Source organism: Opisthocomus hoazin, chromosome W, assembly GCF_030867145.1.
Source record: "Opisthocomus hoazin isolate bOpiHoa1 chromosome W, bOpiHoa1.hap1, whole genome shotgun sequence".
In the NCBI taxonomy this organism is placed as follows: Eukaryota; Metazoa; Chordata; class Aves; order Opisthocomiformes; family Opisthocomidae; genus Opisthocomus; species Opisthocomus hoazin.
This window is the reverse complement of record NC_134453.1, coordinates 40,962,112-40,983,745: the sequence shown is the minus strand read 5'-3', so window position 1 is coordinate 40,983,745 and position 21,634 is coordinate 40,962,112. Positions and strand designations below refer to the sequence as shown.

Genomic DNA, 21,634 nt, shown 5'->3' with positions numbered 1-21,634 from the left:
TATGGAGAGTCCACCTCCTTCCAAAGGACAATAATGTTTTTAAAAACTTGACTCTGCAACCCAACCTCAGTTCCTACCTCATTCGCCATCCCATGTTACAAGCATATGGATTCATTCAAAGCAAGAAGTACATTGAAAACTGAATTAACCCGATCTTATAATAAAATTATAACATTTTTGTTCAGTGAAGTGCCATACCAAGAGAACAGCCTTGTCACCAAGTTCTCAGACTTTAAGTTATCCCCATGACTAATGGCATGTCCCTCTGCTCGCAAGACAGCACAATTTAAGCTTCCCTGATAAACCACTACTGAGCCAAAGAACATTTATTTCTGTTCTTCAGCAGGTGTCTTCACATTTTACATAATATTAAGTTGAGAGCATGGGACAATAAGCTTGATTCACAACAAGGAAAACATTGCCTATCAGATTGCTCTTCCATATGTAGTCACCAGAGGTACAGTTAAAGATGAATCCTACTAGTAAGTGGATGGCAGTAAATGGGAAATCAGTAGGACACAATGACCCTCCATCAACCCCAAACTGCATTTCTTCCCTTTGAGCCAAGGTAATTTCTGATTCTGTGGCTATAAATTGCTAAACTAATTAAAATTACTTGAAGAAAAAAAAAAAAACAACTGTTTGGCTCAAGGCTACAATCAGTTAATCCACTCCCTCTCTGCCTTCCTGAAGAAGCCTACACTAATGTAACTATGACCAATGATAAACAGGTGAAAAGCTTTTTTTCTGTCTAATCTATGGTTACATTTATTGTCAGATCAAAAAGAAACTCCATTCAAAATATAATCAGACACTTCCTTAACAGTAGCAACTTATCAGGCACGGCACTTCTGTTTAATGTTTGAAAGTGTGTTTATATCTGCTGCTTCCATGTTCACATGACACTTGTTCTTTTATCATAATGAAAAACTTCTGTCCCTCTGGGCTAACACAAGCAACCACCCACCCACAAACATGGACCAAGAATAAGATGATTAAGTTTTCAAATTTCCAAATTACAACAGCTGAAAGAAACAAACCGTTATGAAAATTGCTATTTAAGAAAAAAAAAAATAAGTTTTAGTGCAGTTAAATTTCTATTAAAAATAACACTATGTCAACAGAAGTCTTCATTTATTTCCAAGTGTTCAAATTGTTATTACACCTATGCCATTTAACTACTTTTTATTTTAACATTAAGATAATTACAGTTGGAGGGCACATATTTCCAGTAGCCTCTCTGCAGTAGATACCACCAGAACATGAAACATTCCACATGGTCAACAATATGACATGTGAGTTACCAGAATCACAATCATCAATTTTTTTTGCTAACAGATCACATAAGTAGTATAACTTGGGCATTTCCTTTAACAGAAACATCAAACTTAGTACTGCATTTGTTTAACTTCAACATGAACATCTCTATGCAAGAGCAACATTGTACATGAAAGTTTAATTTAGCATACATATAGTACTTTGGCAGCTCTAACTGTGATGTATTTTTCCTCCTAAGCTCCATATTAGGTTTAATTTATAAAATATATTGCTAATATGCCCAGCATGTATATCAAGAATCAAATGCAGCATCTTTCTTTTGCCACTTAAATCAGAAAAGGAGCAGTGTTTTTATCTCATGTTACACAGTCTTCATATATGCACAATTTTCTTCCATGGACACATCCACGTGTACCCTAATGATCATTTTGTCTGCAAGAAAATAATCTTTATTAAAAAAAAATCTGAATTTTCTTCTCAAATTAGCAAGACTACAGCCACAGATTATTACATGACAAATCACTACCAACTATTTATTTCAAAATAACATTGAATGTGGCAAACTTTTATCAAGTAACCAGCACATCAGTTATCTGAGGTACAATGGATTCCCTCACAATTAAACACATCCCATTTTGAGTTCATTTGTGAAACCGACTAGTTTATTATTTATTATTATTAGACCTTTTTTGTAGGACAGTCATGCAAATGTTAAGACTGGCTCAGGTAAAATATATGATATTTTATTATTACAGGCAGAAATAACTAGCAGATGGAAAAATTTTAAACACACAAGCTAAGTAAAATCAAAGTGCCCCAAGTTTTCTCAAGTAAAATGCGATAAACGGCTCCAGTAATTATCACCACAAATTCAGCAAGGGTGTTATCTATAAGAGGAACTAACAGTTCTTGGTTAACAAATACTAATTTCTTTGAACATCTCTACCATAATTTTGCACAAGAGAACTAATGACTATACTAAAACTTTTTCACTTACTTACCCAAAATGAATGAATTTAATTCTCCACCTTCTTGAACACAATTATATCGTACTCATACACAACTGCCATCCAACCACCTACTACCACAATAGTCCAAGTGAGGACGATGTTCCCTCTACTATGATAATCACACACTTTAAAGTAGCCACATGAAAGTTTTGAGATAAAATGGGTGAAGTCTGGTTGCAAAATTTCAGATTTAAAGGAAAAAAAAAAATCATATATACATACCGCAAATAAAAAAACACCTAGAACCTGTTGATAACGATCTGAAGCAATTTCACTCATCTGTGAAAATTTTACCAGATTTCATTTCATATTTATTCTATTTGGTCCAAATACCCCTACATGCCATTAAGAGTCACTCAAAAAAGAACATTGTGTCCAAAAATGCAGCTGATACCACAAAACATATATTCACCCTCAAGCAGTTCTTAAAAAAACTCAGATTTCCTGAGCTATACAAAAACAGATCTTAACTTTCTTTGAAATATGTCAACAATGGATAATTTAAAAAGCAGGTGGAGGTATTCAACATAATATTTAAATTAAATAATATATATTTAATTTGATTAAGTCAACCACCATTCAATCCCATTTGTACTGAATTATAAACTCTGCAGCACAGGAACAGTCTGTGTATGGCACTTAGCAGAACAAGATTTCCATGCATGTCTGCAATATAAAAAATTATATTAAGATACTCCAAAATTAAACAAATAGTAAATCCTGTTTACGTATACAAAATTTAAAAAAACCCATTAAATTTAACATCAATGTGAAAATTACATACAGCTGAACCAATAAATTGTACATTCACTACATAATCTTGAAATCTCAATTTTCATGAAGTTGTTTCAATCTTCTTCCTTCGATTAACCGAATTAAGTCAGAAAATAAACTCTTCTCCAATTCTGCTAACATACATTTCTTCACTGTAGTTATTATGTATCAGCTAACTTTGACCTTTCACCGTTAACTTCTGTAATGGCACGCCCCTTATCTCTCAAAGTTCTACTCAAACATCATATTCTCCCTTCTTCATTCCATAGTTTGTGACATCTACCAAGAAGCCCTTCAACTGGGGCAGCATCTAGTCTCATAGAGCTTCCACTGGGCAGAAGCTTCTCTTACCAGAATAGTACACTGGTAGACAAGCAAAGTTCACCAGAGACATGATCCTCTACGTACCAGCACTCCATTTTAAGCACTAAGTATCTTTTGTGCAAAAGATAACACACTTGAGCGTATGTAAGCCACAAAAGGCAAGCCAAGTTAAATGGTTTGGGCAGGCAGTGTGAACAGGGCAAAAGCATGATAGCCAGACACTTTGGGCTGAAGCAATTTTAACCCTGTTTGACTGTTGAACCTGTGTTACAGTCTAGTTTAAGCATTGTTTACACAATACTCTCAAACGAACAAAAGCCCTAAAGACAGGTTAACTGTTCTTTTCCATAGACTAACTTGTCAGTATGTGTTCAAGAATGAATTTAATGCAAAGCTTCAAAATGGTACCTAACTAATAACCACATGTGAAACTTTTAAATACTATCTTACTCTGAGGTATACGTATTACTGTAAAAGTTTATGCATCACATTCTAAAATCTAGGGTCCAAGAATAAAGGCTAATTGTCAAGCAAGCTATAGAAAAACAAGAAGAAATAACGTGCGGCTTGTGTTCAAGTGCTGTTTAGCATAACACTTCATGCAAGTAACGCAAAAAAGTCTGTGTACTCAGGACTGTTTACATCTGAATAAATATGGTAAATTAGCAAACACAGTATTTAAAATGATCTACTAAAATGAGTTTTACCAGGTATTCACTGTTTGTATCAAGTTTTAAACCAGAAAGCTGTCAGGGCAATACCAAAGAGTATGAAATAAAAGAAAAAAAAAAATTAAATGGAGACATTTTAAGAAAACAAATTAATATTAACGGTTAACTAAAACTAAAACAAAGACTGAAGCTATTAGGTTGCCTCATCAGCAAGCACCTTCAATCAAAAGGCCATAAACACCTATGCTTTACATATTATTTGATTTGTTTATTTTATACCAGGAGGTGAAAGCAACACATTTCCTTTTAGTAAAGCATACACAAAGCGCCTCACTGAGAATACACTTTTAATACACATAAAAAAGTAATCATCTTACAAATCGTTTTACAATCCAAATATACAATAACTTGGAAAACAATATTCTAGAAAACAAAAGCCAATGTAAAAAGACCACTTAAAACAACTAAAACGATAAAGGTTTCTGTATGGCTCTATATTTACAGTTTTCTTACTGCATCGTCAATATCAGAAATCTGTTCCTTCAGCTGGTTCCACTGTTCTGGATTTAAAGAAATACCTGAAAAAGCATTAAAAATAAATACTTAAGACAAAAAGAAAAATTGTAGTGGAGGATCTTACATAATTAATGTCAAGGCTGGTTTCATACACAAAGTCTATGTCATGACTATTAATGCTTAATCTATCTGAAGTGTAACAACCATCTCAGTTACAGAGTTAAACTACTCATTTGGAACACTTCAGTTTAACTTTAGACCTTAGCTTATCTCTGGCCAAGTTAAATTTATGAAAAAAAAAATGAGTGCAGTATAACAAATTCATTCACAAGTGTTAAGCTAAACACAGAAAATGAAATACAGTTCTGGCCTTGACAGAAGGCAACACAAAAAAAATGTAGGAAATAATCATATTCCTGTTGGCTCCTAAAAGCCATACCTCTGTGGACTGAACTCCTATGCACTTTTAAAGTACCATAATTCGGGGGGGGGGGGGTGTGTGTCCTCCTGTTTCTTAAAGCACTGTGAATAACACATACTATAAGTAAATTTTGGAGAGATTCTTTTCTACACCCTAACACTCACAAACCAACATGGAAGTTCTTTTTTCCACTTCAAGTTCACCATAGCTTCTAGTGACATTCAGTCAATAATTATTTAGTGCCCCAACAACCCATCTCCTCAGTTCTAAATTTGTACTTCCTCAAGTTCAAGTCCAGGCATATGCTTCCTTTGTGCTTTAGTCTCCTCATTCTTCCCCTAAAATCTCTATGCCAACTCTATCCAAGGACAGACTCACAGGCCTACCTCCCTGTTATGGGTTTGCATGGCAAGGTTTTGGTAGCGGGAGGGGCTATAGGGGTGGCTTCTGTGATAAGCTGCTAGAAGCTTTCCCCATGTCTGACAGAGCCAGTGCTAGCTGGCTCTAAGACAGACCCACCACTAGCCAAGGCCAAGCCAATCAGCGACAGTGGTAGTGCCTCAGTGACAACATATTTTAGAACAGAAAGAAAAACCTGCAGTGAAACGACAGTGAAGAGAGATGAGTTGAGACGATGGGAAAGAAACAACTCTGCAGACACCAAGGTCAATGAAGGAGGGGAGGAGGTGCTTGAGACGCCAGAACAGAGAGTCTTCCCTTGCAGCTCATGATGAAAGACCATGGTGAGGCAGGATGTCCCCCTGCAGTCCATGGAGGTCCACGGTGGAGCAGATATCCACCTGTAGCCCGTGGAAGGTACCCCACACCAGAGCAGGTGGATGCACCCGAAGGAGGCTGTGACCCCATGGGGAGCACACGCTGCAGCAGGCTCCTGCCAGGACCTGCAGAGACAGAAGCCCACACCGGAGCAGGTTTGCTGGCAGGGCTTGTGACCCTGTGGGGGACCCAAGCTGGAGCAGCCTGTTCCTGAAGGACTGCACTCTGTGGGAAGGACCCACGCTGGGGCAGTTTGTGAAGAACTGCAGCCTGGGGGAAGGACTCACATTGGAGAAGTTAGTGGAGGACTGCCTCCTGTGAGAGGGACCTCACGCTGGAGCAGGGGAAGAGTGTGAGGAGTCCTCCCCCTGAGGAGGAAGGAGCGGCACAGACAATGTGTGATGAACTGACCCCCCATTCCCCATCCCCCTGTGCTGCTTGGGGGGAGGAGGTAGAAAAACAGGAGTGAAGCTGAGCCCAGGAAGAAGGGAGGAGTGGGGGGAAGGTGTTTTTAAGATCGGGTTTTAATTTCTCATTATCCTACTCTGATTTGATTGGTTATGAATTAAACTCCCTTTTCTCCCCAAGTTCAGTCTGTTTTGTCCGTGACAGTAATTGGTGAGTGATCTCTCCCTGTCCTTATCTCGACCCTTTCATCATATTTCCTCTCTCCTGTCCAGCTGAGGACAGGGAGTGATAGAGCAGTTTTGGTGGGCACCTGGCATTTATCCAGGCTAAACCTAAACACTCTCATACTCTCTCCAGCAAGGGTCTTCTGCCGTTTACCTCCACTCTCCCCCCTCAGTGATCAGGCTTCCTTCATTGCTTTCTCCCTATAGGTGAAGCAGGACCTCAAAACAGGTGAAATTTTGAATTCCATTTCGAGGGCTCATCACCTTTTAGTGCAGCTAAACCTGAAGTCTGCACAGAGCTGTTCTAAGCAGTTTTCCATCAGTCTTCAGAGGGCAGGTTTCTTTTGAAAACAGTTAGGTCAGGTGTGCTAACCATTATTAGGGAACTAAATATCAAGATGCCTCTGAACAACATATGAGATAAACTGCACACAGTTCAGACCTGCTGTTGGAAGCAATCTGACACAACTCTAAACTGTTGGATTTTTTTTCTATATTTTATTACACAATTTTAACTGTTCATAGTGGTTTTAGCATAACTAGATAAGGGGATCATAAGTGCATCAATGGAACATTAAATACTATATCAAATTATTAATTTTATCCTAATAAAATTCAGATCCTTTTGCCACATCGATAAACGTTTCTACCTACATCATGTAATTTTTGTCACTTGGCATACCCATCAAGTTTCATTGTAGTTTACCACTCAAACTGTATATGCTTTTGATTTCCATCTCAAAACACAGCAATTCAAATAAGTTGAAGTAATCTTTTTTGTTAAGTAGCAGCAACACATCCAAACCAAGAAATTTTCCTGTACAGTACCGGTACACCTGATCACACAAACCTACTCTCAGTGGTTATTTAAGAGCCTTTGAAAACATTTCTCAAGCTTTCCAAACATCTATTTGCTCCTGGACACACTAGGAGAATGTAACAAACCTTATGCTGATTCTACATTAAATGTCTTCAATCTCCACGACAGGATGTTTCATACTTACCTCTTTCCTTGGCACAATATGAAAAATTATTAAAAGTAAGCTTTTCTAACTGAAGCAATGTGACATTAAGGAAAGCACTATTACTGCAGTTATCCTCACATCCCCATCTTGCAGGTGGCAAAGTTCTGAAAATTGTTCAGTGAAGGCATGCCATAAAAAGCAAGTATGGGAACAGCAATTAAAGGTACAATGGTTTATGCTGTGTTGCAGATTAGAAGCACAGTACCAAAACTTGAACACTTGAGGTATTGTCACCTGAACTAAAATCTTGAAATATTTTTTACAGAATTAGTCACATTAAATTTTAATTAATTTATTCTAAAACTTGATATGAATAACAAATCTTTCAGTGACTTTTGAAATAAGAAATCCAGTTGTAATAAAAGCAAGAAATAGAGTTCATTAAGTTAATCAGTGGGAAAATGTATGGCTATGTATAATTCCCATACCAAATTTGCTTTTATTTGATGCTGTTTTCCATAAATCATGGGGGATCCATTTAGGAAAACAGACTCAGGCCAATGAAACCACTTTGCTTTTGTTTATAATCTACAGATAAAACTAACCATTTGTTAAAATACAAATTATAAAAAAAGTAAAAATATTACTCTAAAAATACCAAGTAGTAACAAAGTATAAAAATCTGATCCACAAAGTTGTCCAACAAACTGCAGACAATGTTTTAATACAAAATAGCATGAAGCAGAACAATACCTTTTCTGCCAGGCTTCATTTCACCCTCTTGATCCATCCAATATTCTCTAATATCAATTAAGACTTTCCCTTTAAAGTCACGAACACTGACATACCTCATTTTGCCAATCTGTCAAAACACATATAAGGATATATTTTAGATATTTTACGTATTACAGCATTTACTTTTCCCAGAAGTATCAGACTTGGACATGTGACACTGCAGCTTATTTTAGACACCAGAGAAACAACTAGATCAAGCTTAATCCAGTGTAGTCAGTATGCAAATAAGTAATGACAATACAAATGGATGAACGATTTAAAAATCAGTTGAGCATTCAATGCAAAAGTGGCTCTCCTAGAATAAAAATACCTATATTCTTAACAAGCTTGCCTCTTACAAAACCCACTAATTTCACGTTTTCTGAAATAAAATTTTGCCTCTAATAATCATCTTTGTCAGTAGCAGTTGTAAACAAACAGGGAAGGGGAAGCTCTACTCCCAAATCTAAATTAGTCCACTCCATATGTACAGAAATAAAATTAAAGACTCGCATGAGATAAGCACAATTTCTAGAGGGGCTTTTCTCCCCCCCCCCTTTTTTTTTAAAAAAAAACAAACACAACACAGTAAACACAGATGGAAACAAAAGTAAGTCACCAACTGTCCCATGCCTGCTCCGAAGTCCTCATGGCACTTCATTGGAACTGTGGTTAAAAGACTATCACACTGTACCAGATGTTCAGAAAAAAGTTTACCAGCATGTAGCACAGTATGAAATGACTTTGGAATTTCATAATTTCACACCACCGTGGCTTAACTGAATTGAGGGCTTCTTTTTTCTTAGGACAAGAAAAATAAAAAAGGGGAGGGAGAGGAAGGGAAGAGACACAACAGGCACACTGACAGCTATGCATTACACTACATATTTAGGTTTTATCAAATTTTTCCAGATTTGATAAAAATCTATTCATTCACATAAATTCAAAGTATAATGCGAATTTGAAAATCAGAAATTCGATAATAAAAACACAATCAAACATAATTCACGTAAGAAATTCTTAGTATTCTGTATGTACCTCCTGGATACACTTTATGAAGAAAGAGCACATTATAAAGTAACCAATTCTAAAAATAGACTATTCCTTCCTGATAAAACATTAGTTTTAGTTTTCAACTTCCTTAATTTATGCATCTTGCACTTTGACATAGTTTAATAGGGGGACAAACACATCTTACTAGCATTAAGTCTGGAGAGTTGCTCATGGTTTCTTGTCAATCAACTAAAATCATCCACAGATGTTTAGTCGTAAAAGCTGTTATAGACAAAATATATATAAACAAGTATGCTTTACGTTTACTTAAATAATTTTTTCTTCTTATGCAGATCATGTTAAATTAACTCTAAAATTTATTTTAAAACAATTGGGACATCTTTAGATACCATAAGCCTGAAGGAGTTGTTTTCCTACTTCAAAGCATCCTTTAAAATTAACAAGTTTATAAGATAGTATTTTGTGATTGATTTATTAAATACTTTCACAGTACTACAAATTTAACATTCAAAAATAAAGTATGATGTCACAGTAGCAGAGTTCTTTCAGACTGAACTTGGTACCATGCCCAAGTCCATCAGCACTGCTGGCAAAGCATATCCTAAACAGCCTACATGAACAACATTTCTTGGTTTTACCCTATAATGCTTCAGCGACTTTTAAGGTCACCTCTAAAACCAGCTTCAAGTAGCAGTACTCCATACCATGTTTTTTTTCCCAGGTCTATCAAAGAATATTAGTACATTGCCAAGTAATTCCACATTTATTCTAAGAAATAAAATCTGATACAAATTAGCAAATTATAGCTGCAAATACAATAAAAGGGTTTAGGATTTTATATTAAAGATAAGAGTATGTGTCTTAATTCAACTACAGTAAGGTGAGGGGCAACAATACAAAGTACACATCATTTACACAGTAAGCCTACCTTAAATGTAAACAGTTCCATATGAAAAGGCTGAAAGTTAGGTTTTACACCATCTAGATTTCAGCCGAATGCTCACATTAAATTTCAGATGTTTAGTTGAACTCTATACAAAACAGTTGCCACTGCTAAAAGCTTTAAAGAGGCTTCTAAAGTACAGTTTAAAAACCTCAACAAAAATCTAGATTTATTTAAGTAAATTGATGTTTCTTGAAGCTCAGTTACCTGCAATTCTGGCACTGAGTCATTTCTGAACAATTCTTTGTTCACGCAGCAGCTGATAGTCCTAGAATAATTTCACTGATCTAAGACACCTTTGTATCTCTAACCTCATTAGTGTACCAAGGGCTGCATTGATTTATAGCAGGGTAGTTACTGCAGTTCAACATTCATAGACAAGTTCATATGCTTTTTATTAAATATCACAGCTCTGTGATATACTATTCTATTGAATTAAATAAATCAGAAGACATTAAAAACATTATTTCCAGATTTCCATTACTTAGAATAAAATGCACTGAACTGTGTCTAGGTTTCCTTCACAGCTATGCAACTGCCTTCCTGTGCAAGTTTCAGCAACCACCTTCTTCACCATTTTTCCTCCTATTTTCACTTTGCCTTGATTTAACTGCATACACTCTGTGGAAGTAGAAACAGCAAAAAAAGCATCCTTCTTTCTTATAACTATATGTATAGCATTAGAAGAAGCACAATAAGCTAATATAAACTCCTAGAATAAATAGAGTGTTCTGTAAACAGCTAAGATCTGCAACACAACAAATTGGTTTAGCACATTAATTGTGAAACTTAGGTGGTCACCAATGCATTTCACAATCAATCACCTTCTAGAGCATCACAAACATATTTATCTACTTCCATGAGCCTATGATAGGTAAAGGCATTACACTGTCAAAAACAAGTCAAAAGCAAATTCAACCCAAACTTTAATAAATAAATAAGGGTGGAACCAGACAACAGGCAAACTACTTCTGAAGTAACAATTTCTGTGAAATGCCTGGATAGTCATTAATACCGTATCCTGACAGCATTAACAAACCTTATCCAAATCGGGTATAGGTAGATGACAGGATTTATCAAACTAACAGAATCACAGAATGTCAGGGGTTGGAAGGGACCTCTGTGGGTCATCTAGTCCAACCCTCCTGCTGAAGCAGGGTCACCAAAGCACATGATGCAGAACTCACGTTGGCTCGAAGCCACAGACAGGAATCTAATGTATCACCACTAAACCCTTCCACATTAAAATAAATAATGCTTTTCCTTAGGGCTTCTAGTAATACAACACAAATGGGAGTAAATAAAATTTCCACACTCCAACTGCACTCAAATCCTTTAAGAAATTCCAAAGTATACTAGGCTACCTATAAAACCTAAAAAGGCCAAAACATGTAAATAAATAGCCATAGGATAGAACCATAGGATGGGTTTGGGTTGGAAGGGACCTTAAAGATCATCTAGTTCCAACCCCAGTGCCATGGGTAGGAACACCTTCCACTAGACCAGGTTGCTCAAAGCCTCATCCAACCTGGCCTTGAAGATATCCAGGGAGGGGGCAGCCACAGCTTCTCTGGGCAACCTCTGCCAGTGCCTCACCACCCTCACGGTAAAGAATTTCTTTCTCATATCTAGTCTAAATCAACCCTCTTTCAGTTTGAAGCCATTACCCCTTGTCCTATCACTACATGCCCTTGTAAAAGGCCCCTCTCCAGCTTTCTTGTAGGCCCCCTCTTGTTTATTCCTCAAGCTGCGTGTGCTTGCATATAAATAATTGGTCTCTTACGCTGAATTAATTCCCTGCTAAGAGTATTCAATTCTTCATAATTAGTTTCAAGAATACCATTACATCAACATTAGTTTCAAACAAAAATAATAAAAATGCTGAATCTTCTGAATAGAGCAGTCACAATGACCTCAATATTAAGGGAAGCTGTATACTTTAAGAACACAGCCCAATGGCGTAGAACAGCAAACCACTAAGTTTCACATTATTTGCTGCCACTCCCACACACAATATGGATGCCACAGAACTTTTGACTATCCTATGAATGCTTTACAGCCTGATTTCCATCAATTGAAGCCACACTTTTAAGTTATACTGCAAAGTCACTTGCAGAGAGATCATTTTACTACCATGGGGAAACAGAAAGGAGTGTTTCTAGTATTACTAATAGTCCTAGAACAAACAAAACCATACCTAAAAAATTAACACGCAACTAGATCTTCTAACATGCTCTCCTGGGTAGGAGGGAGAGAAAGGAAGTATCCTCAGACCTACAGTGCTATTTCTACACTGAAACAGTTGCATCTTAGTTAACACACAAACTGATGTAGCACAAAAAAACCCACGATGCTTCACATAACACAATAAGCAATCTAAAAAACTTTTGTTGTTGAGTGACTAAAAGAGAGGTAGAGACTAAGGAACACTGATGGTTTAGGTCAAGGTGATATAGAAATATTTTTTGTGTATTATACTCAACACTAGAAGAATCCTGCTCTTAGACTGAGTCCTCTACTGTCTGTTTTTAGGAACTTTTTATTATCTTAGGTCAAAAAGGTTGAAAGAAATCAGAGCGCACAATTTTCCTTTTATTTGAAAGAGTCTGGGGGTTTTGTTTGCTTTGTGGGCCTTTTTGGTTTTGTTTTTTTGTTTGTTTGTTTTTGGTTGTTTTGGTTTTTTTCCTCCATCGGAAGAGCATTAAAAATTGTAGCCGTTTTCCCCAAGGCTGGAATTTCTGAACCTATTACAACATAGCATAAAGCCTATATGCAGCTTTTTTGAGATCTAACTGCAGTTCACCTTAACAGGTGTAGAAGATACTATCTCATTTGTCCTACACAGATCAAAGCATGCCCCAACAGAACTAAAAATATTATATTCTTCCTTTGATGAGGAAGTCCAGGCATTGATGCCCAGTGTCTTAAATTGAAGCTCTCCCTCCAACTATATATGAATAGGAAAGTGAGAATTGATACATTAAAAATAACTGTCCTGCATTACAGTATCAGTTAAGCAGGTCTTCTCTCTAGAAAAACAAATAATTTTTTTCCATATTACTTTGCACAGCTACAGCTCAAAACCATTTCTTTTGCCTTAGTCAGTGTTGGGACCATCTTATTATGCACCTCTCCCATACTCTTTTCACAAACTTAAGAATCAAAGCCTCTAAGAATTTAAGTTCCTTTCCTATCTCCTGTCCCTTTCAAGCCAGCTAGTCACAAACATTTAATAAGTCTTGATCCATGCCCCTAAAACAGCTAATTCTGAGCTACGTATATTCTTGCACAGCTTTCAGCACACATTGCTACTGCCTCAGCTATCCCCAGGAACTGCAATACCCTGAATCCACAAATGTTTCTTGGTACTGAAAAATGTACATTCATCCCATCTTAAAAATAAGGACAATATAAAATAAAGCAATCTTTTTGGATGCTCAGTGAGAAAAACCTACATCATAAAGGAACAAGCAAAACTTATTCCAAGACACTATCTTATAAGATAGAAGCCAAGTTGCCCTTGACCTAGTTAAATAGGAATGAAGAGTCCATACTTTGGTTTCCAAGAACCCTTCTTTCAAGAGCCCTGATTAAAAAACATTTCCATGTAGAGACTGTCCTGATCTAATATTTACAGTATACTCATGGTAAGTGCTGCATTTACAGACAAAATGACTATCCAGAGAGTTACCACAGGCAAAAACAAGAGGGTTAGAATCAATTGCCACAACTCAGATTCTTTTACTCTTCTGAAACATGACAATGCTTTTTCTGAGCATCTTATCTGCATGCTAGCATCATAATCCCCTTTGGCCAAGGCTTCAGAAGACCAAGCACTATGCTACCAAGATATTCAGATGGCCTCATAAATTTTATACTGAATATGATATAAACGGTTACCTTAACCAGGCTCTAAGAGAGTCATCAATTTTACCTGAAACATATTGTCATCTCTGTTGCTGCTTTGCTTAGAAGAAGCTGCTCCTTTTGAACTTTCACCAGTCTTTTGTTTCTTTACAGGCTTTTCTGAAGCTGCTTGCTTTTTCCGCTTTGCCTTGGAGAAAGAATAAAAAAACGAAACGCATGAACCACAACTCATTTTATAAGTTACAAAAAAGTTTACGTTAGAGGTCACAAACTACTACTATGCAATATGCATTATCACTTTCCTTCTGTGAAGGCAGGAATCCAATACTGTACATTTAGACCAGAATTAAAAAAAAAAATAATCTTCAAATGAGCCTATTTCTGTTCCCAGTGAAGTTTACCATAATACTTTGGCTTTAAAGAGAATTGAATTAGATCAAAATATATTTCAAAAAGCCTACTCTTTTTGTGCAGTAATATTGCTGGTTCAGTAGTTTTAATTAAAATTTTTAAGTCTGACAGAAGTTTCACCTTCCTTTCCACTGAGTGCAATGAAAAATGCAGGACAGCTAACAACTCTTCTAAAAAAAAGAAAAAAATAATAGATGAGATTATGAAGAAAGGATCTGGAAATAAAATCCAACATAGGATTTTTTTTTTTTTTTAAATCAGAGTCCAATCTCCGTCCACAGCATGATAATATGTTTTTAAAACATTCAGACGATATCACCTGTAAATGAGATTACATTGCTAGCAGATGCTACAAAGTTACTATTTCTACTAATGGTTATACAGTAATCATGCCCACCCCAAGGAAATAGTAATACAAAGATACCAAAAATTAGTCTCACCTGCTAGAATCATATTGCAGATAACCTCTTTTAAAGAAAAACAGTTGCAATAAATATGGGAGGTTGTCATAGAAAAAAAAAAAAAAACAAAAAACAAACAAAAAACCAAAAACAACCCTTACTGTCCACTGAAGCAAACTGTTAGAGTATGTCTTTTCAGGAATACATTTCCCTAACAACAACAAAATCACCTGACCATTTTCTCTTATATTAAGATTTGACAAAACACCTAATTTGCCAAGTGCAACCTAGTCACATTTGAACCAATTCAGTAAAGCAGACCAAGTCTCTTCTCATACTGCACTAAAAGACCTGATGTCTGCATTGCCACCTAACATTTCTTAAAAAGATAAATTCACTGTTGTATTCATTTTTTGTTCATAATGACTGGTACATCTATACAAACTTATAAATTAAATAACTACTAAAAATAAATGAGGACACTAAATTTATGCATTTAAAACAGTTAACATTAAAATTATCAACTCAAAGACATTCAGGTTCGCTCAGCTTTTAAGTGAGAAACTAGCAGATAGTATTACAGTAAATGTAAGAACCTGAAACAGAGAAAAAAAAAAATATGTGAACAAGATAAGCAAGTGGCACATGGATGACAGGGCAAGTGGAGGTTTTTGTTTTGGACTTGCAAGTAATCCATATATCAAAATGAAGGGGGGGGCAGGGGGAGTGTCCTCAAAATTAGTCCAAATCCTCGCCACCAGGGTCAGCTTATACAGAAGCCTCCTATCACTTGCCACAAAGCAGCAAAGAATTCCAGGAAGCTCGTGGCTAGATATACCATACGGAAAATCCTGAAGAAAGCAAAATGCAACTTAAGAAAAAAGTTTACTGCAAAGCAAAAAGCATCCACTCAAACCCTAATCTTGGGGGGTTTTGGTTTTTTTTTGTTGTTTTGGGGTTAGGAGGGGTGTTTTGGGTTTGAGGTTTTTTTTTTGTCTGATAAATCATATGGAGTGACATGCATTTTGTGACACAATGCTCACCTAATTCCTTAACCCCAGCCTGAAATACAAGAGTTAATACAGTAGTTATAAACCGCATATAATGTTCACCTTTTTGTCAACTTCACTATCTGAATCACTGGCAGACGAGCTTGAAGACACAAGTTCCTTTGACTTCGGCATTCTAGGAAGAGAAAGATAACATGAGAACACTATACAATGAATATGTCCCATTATGGCTAGAAAGCCACCTTCAAATCTGTTTGTAAAGGCTTATCTTATTCAAATCCCTCATGAAGACTTTCCTACCTTTTCATATAAGCTTTAATACTCGTTGCAGATGTGATCTGAAACACCCTTCCCTCATATCTCTTCCTCTTTTTGCTGCAACTGCCTTAAATGCAGGGGTTTAGATTCCGAACTGTTTACAAAGGGACAATTTTTCACCAGTTTCATATATCCCAGAGTATGGTAGAAACCACAGTGTAAAAAATACAATACTGTCCCCCAGTTGAATTCTCAATATTACATTCATAAACGATTAATGCCCCAGTATTATGTATATTCTTACATGGGCATTTTGTCCAGTTGAATTTACAAGCAACAGTTGCGTAATTGTCATATACAAAGATAAAGTTCCCATCAATAATACAGAAGTCTGAAAAAACATCTTAGTTAGTGAACTACCGTATTGCAATTAATATTTTCACTGCAGCTTTACCACATCAGTCACTAGAATCTATTCATTTGCCAGACAAGCAGGCATTCAACTTTCCTTGAATGCATGCTGTCAGGTGTGCTTCTACATCTCTTTAGTACGCAAACACGTGGTTAGATATAACATTTGAACATCTTGCCTGCTACTAGAAACTCTTTTTAACAAATAAATAGCTCATCTGTTCTTTCAGAATAAAAATAAGCATCACATGGAGAAACGGTATAAAATAAACTACAGATAGAAAAGACTAATAAAAGATTAAAGCAGCATATCTCAGGGAAGAAAAAGAAATAGTGGTGTTTTTAAACTGGCAATGAAATAAACCATGTGCAAAGGAAAAAACGGAGTCTGAATAATGCTAATGCATCAACGTGACTCCAAAGAAGGGCAAATTCTGTCGGAAGGCAAACAAGAAAAATCTGATACGAAGGGGCATCAGCAGAGGATAACCCCAGAGTCCGCATCAGGATGAGGGAGTAACAATATGGAGGAAGGTAGGGGCGGAAACCGGAGGAAAAAGAAACGGCTTTTGGCCACGGCTCTAGATGAGAAATATGGGGTGGTGGGTGCCCCTCGAGAGAAGCTTGCAGGCAGAACGTAAGGAGGCACCGAAGCACCGGGGAGAGAGAGGGTGGAACGAGACGGGCTAAGCGAGGACAAGGGAAAGAAAGTTGAGAAAGACAAGCGAGTACGAGCTAGGAATACCAGGTAGGCAGATCGCAGCCGCCATTTTCCTCCCCTCTTCCTCTTTTATACAGCTCGCGTTGCCCCCCCAGGGGAAAGGAGCGAGGTACCGATAGGGGGGCGCGGGCAAGGACGCTCAGCTCCTCCTGGGGGAGGGCGGCAGCAAGAGAGGTGCAGGTAACCGGCGGCGAAGGAGAGAAAAGACAACACACACAAAAAAATAGGGGTCCGGGATCGTCAGCGGACAGGGTCAGATCCTGGCGTGGGGTGAACGGAGCTGGGCGGTTGGTTCCCCACCACCATTTTCTTCCTCGCTCAAATTCTCTTTGTCGTGTGTTGTTATCCCGTCGTGTCCGTATGTGTCGTCGTCCCGTCCCCCGTCCCCCCCCCCCCCCCGGCAACGACTCCTCCCGCCCCAGGCCCGCTCCACGGCGGGGCATTCCTCTCGCAGGGCACAGCGAACTCTCGAGGAAAAGGGGAAGCCTCGTCACACGATTACCCAGCGCGCCATTCCTGTGCCAGGCCGAGAGGTGCCGAGCCCCCGACAGGTGAGAGCGGGGAACGAAGAAAATAGCAGCAGCCCCAACTAAACACAAGATGGAACCCCCGATACTCACGTTCTACTCCTCTACGCTACGAGAGAAACAGAAATGACGCATCGCGGAATCCCCGCCCTTGCCCTGCACCACGTGGGAGGGGGCGGGGGGAGGTGCTTAAAGGGGACGCGTCGCTTTATTACTCGCTCCTACTTCTCTCGCCCTGACTGGGGTAGCAGCAAAAAAAAGTCTTTCATAGGGCTAGTTTCAGCATCTGCAACGCCATGCCAGTTGAGAGAGGCCTGTGGGGCTGACGGCAAGGCCCTGCCCGTAGCTTAGTCTGGAGCCAGGCCCCGTTGGGGCTGCGGCCCCGTTGAGGGGAGGTGCCGCCGAGGCCGGGCCTGTCACCAGCTGCCTGCCCTCCGCTGAGGAGCTGTGAGAGGGAGCCGGGAGGAGGACCCTTAATACCTAAAAGAAACCCTTAAAAAATAAGTCTGTAAATCGTTGTTTTCTTTTGCACGCTGTAGCGGTTCCTCGATCCCGTTTAGAGCCGCCCCGCCAGCAGCCGTGACCGAGGGAAGGAGAGGAAACGCTGTGAGGTGCCGTAGCAGAGTTGACTTTGCATATTGAAACCGCGGCGCCTGAGGCGCTGTTCAGGAAAGTCCCAGTTCCCCTTTCTTTCACCGGGTGACTTGCGTTTTGTTTTCTTCCTGACAGGCTTTGCGGTTGGGGGCCGGGTGAACCTTATGGCTCCCACTGTAACCAAGGTGATGGAATTAGTTAATCATAAAGCGCGAACAATGCTGCTATGTCCCTTGTACAGCCCTGCCCATCTGGACATTAGGTCTGGGAACAGAGGGTTTAGTCCCTAGGTAATCATTAATGTTAAACAATAATGGTGGAGGGGGATTTTTAAGAGAAATAGCGTTACCTAATAGTTGCAGGTGCATTTGTGGTATCTATCTATTGTGTAAATTAACTGAAGCAAAAAGTCATACATCTCCCCCCAAAGAAGTTAGTTTTAATTAAAACCAGCAGGTGCCTAGAACTGGTCAAGACGACCCGTGCCACAGGGACAAGAGCCAGAAGAGGACTGAGCTTGCGCAGAAACAGGGGTCAACCCGCGGACACTGTGATGAAGAGGATGAGCCTTCATCTTGCGACCCCCGACGACCACCACTAGGAGGCACTGCGCAAGCGCAACTGGGAGGAGTGTATGGAAATAGACTGATTTGACTATGAAAGGAAGAGCTTATGTAATCAGATGAATATGTATATTTTGATCTATATAAACTGCACGGAAGGGGTATGGGATATGCACGTTCAGTGGAATTATCCCCCGTGCATCCAGCGCTGCAATAAAGAATGCCTGCCTTTTAACACTACATTGGTGTTACGAGATTTTTGGCAACACCATCTTGGCAGTCACCTTGGGTGAAGTGCAGGTCTGAAGCGCTGGGGTCAGAAGGTTAAAAAAATATCTTAGCTTCTGTTCTAAATACTTATTTTTTAAAAGCCCTCCAAGAAAAAAAAAAACTTGAAAATATAATCTGACAATCTTGCCTATGTCTGTAGCATGTTTACACCAGAACGCTGCATCGTAAGTGCCCTGCTGATGCTGTTTCCTGTGTCAGGATTTGAGGGGCAGTAGGTTTAGTTCGTCTAAATAAGTGTGCAACAGCTTCTGAGATAAACCAAATTGACACCTCTTTGGAGGGGAGGTGGGGAAAGGGTCCACTGCCATTATCTTTGTGAAAGGAGACTTCTAGCAGTCTTTACAAACTGCAGTAGGCTAAGCATGCTGTTGTAGCATGAGTGGTTTCATGTTCTGTCTTCCCGTGTTACATATTTGAGCCTGTACTTTCAGTTTATGATTATATTTATTAACATTAAAGTATTATCGTAGTCAAAACAACTTCACACAAAACAGCAGCCTGTCATTATTTGCTTGTCACTGTGCCAACAGGTCATGTAGTTGAGCTGTAAGTGGCAGGATGTAAGTGCTTCAAATACCCATTATCAGTTTAGTTTAGTCTTTTTCTCATTGTTATTACCTCTAGACTTGTGCTTTTGCTACCATGATAATGCAAGCTTTTTGTAAAAAGTGTAAACAAACTATCAGAAATAGGAAGTGGACTCTAGTCCCAATTCGAGCTTCCAGATAAAGCTATTGTTGGTACAGATGGTAGTAGGGTGTGGCCTCTGTAGTTCCAAGAACAAACATCTCTTAATAAAGTGTTTAAAATGAAAAGTCATGGACTTTCTGAATTCCAAAGATCCCTGTTCATTAACATGGGCCAGGAAGATAAACATCATGTTTGAAGTGGGGATAATCCCCAAAAGTCAGCATGAGCAGCTGAATCAAAGCACAGTAATTAATATGTATGTAAATATAGCAATTATCACCACTGTGCAAATATCAAGTTTGTCAAGACGCATTGTTGTGTTTAAAGGGGGTAAGGGAGTCTGATAAGCGGCAAAAGGAGAGCCCTCCCATTGAATCACGAGGTTCAGAGCAGACCCCCTTGCATTCTAAACTCTCTCTCAGAGGAGAGTCTAGGTGTGGCTGGATCTACTCCTAGTCCCAGACTTGGTCAACAGTTTATGTCTAAAGGGTTAAGTGTGTAGCCACTTATCAGATTCAACATTTGCCTGTCAGAGCCCTTCCAAGGACTTTCACTGAAACAGTTTTGTAAAGTTGAAACAATAGGTTTCAAGGGACAGGTATCACAGATTCGGGATTGCCATTGATAAATGCACTGTCTACAAAAAATTGAGCTCAAAGTTAATGGTTTAGCGCTTTAGTTAACAGTGTGTTCCTGGGGATACGTCTGACAGAGTCAGAGGCACGACTCTTACCAAAAAGGCATCCTTTCTTGGGGGGGGGAAGAGAGGTTCAGGCCCGTCAACCCGCCCATCAGGTAAAGTTCTTGCTTGGCTCCTCCTCCCAAAGAGAGTTTTCAAGTGCCAATTTTTATATGTTTGGCAATCTTTTGGCGAGGTGGGACTAAGTCAATTATTGTGTATCGATTGGCTCTTGGCATGGAATGTTGTGTCGTCACAAGCAGGACTCAGCAGTGTGACACGCCTATGGAGCGAGCATCTTGGTATGTGCTTCTGGGGGCCATCTGTTCTTTATCCGAAGCAATCTCTGGCTGCGAAGCCTCCGCTGCACCCCACAGATCACTTGGTTTACAGTGATGGGCTATCCCCCCTTACTTCTGTCTGATAAGATAAGCACAAGTCAATTGCTCCATTTGTTAACTCTTTGGCTCTTGACGCATGAGTCCAAGCATGTCTTTCATCTTGCATTGACAAGTCCAGCAAGGCCATCGATTACATGCATAACTGTGGAAGATCTTTAATACTTAATGCTTAACTCAAAAAAAAAACCAACCAAAAAAACCCAAACCAACCTATTCCACACAAAATAGTCTCCACATATGGAATATTAATTTGAAAAAAAAAGTAGCTATTCTTTTCAAGGCTTTTACTAACTTTTCATATAATAATAGTAATGGCAGTTCAGGTCTTTGTAATCCCTATCTGCTTTGCTTTCTTATAGGTCAATACCTGGTACACAAAGAATGCTAAGGCTTTAGGAGCATCACATTCAAATCAACAATTCTTTATGCATTTTTAATCAAGTCCTTCTGACATGCGGAAACAAACTCCACAACTCACGGACAGTTATAAAGCAGGTTTATTACGGCACCGGGTGCAAGGGGGATCGCTCCTCCTAACTTGCACACCAAGGGAGCAGGTGACTATATATTTATTCTACATAAGCATACATATTCATTAGATTTCGAAGAATAGGCAGGGTTATTACAATTAGTTTCAGGAATTCATCATCATATGTTCCCTCCCACTTGTGCCTGTGTACTCCCATCTGGTGGTCATGGGGGGGGGGGCCT

The 21,634-nt window shown here is 38.8% G+C and overlaps 1 protein-coding gene across 4 annotated transcripts in view; it reads right to left on the bottom strand.

Moving 5' to 3' along the window:
• Positions 1–4,301: 4,301 nt before the first annotated feature.
• The window catches only part of LOC142365606 (activated RNA polymerase II transcriptional coactivator p15-like), a 64,875-nt gene continuing 47,542 nt past the window's right edge, over positions 4,302–21,634 (bottom strand). Inside the window, exons 1-5 of one of the 4 annotated variants that reach the window (XM_075446531.1) lie at positions 17,799–17,873; positions 15,891–15,963; positions 14,034–14,153; positions 8,122–8,230; positions 4,302–4,635 (exon numbers count right to left, since the gene is read on the bottom strand). In XM_075446531.1, the coding sequence (XP_075302646.1) occupies positions 4,556–4,635; positions 8,122–8,230; positions 14,034–14,153; positions 15,891–15,962 (381 nt within the window). In that variant the 5' untranslated portion in view covers position 15,963; positions 17,799–17,873 and the 3' untranslated portion in view covers positions 4,302–4,555. The other 3 variants (XM_075446532.1, XM_075446533.1, XM_075446535.1) reach the window with 3 other exon arrangements.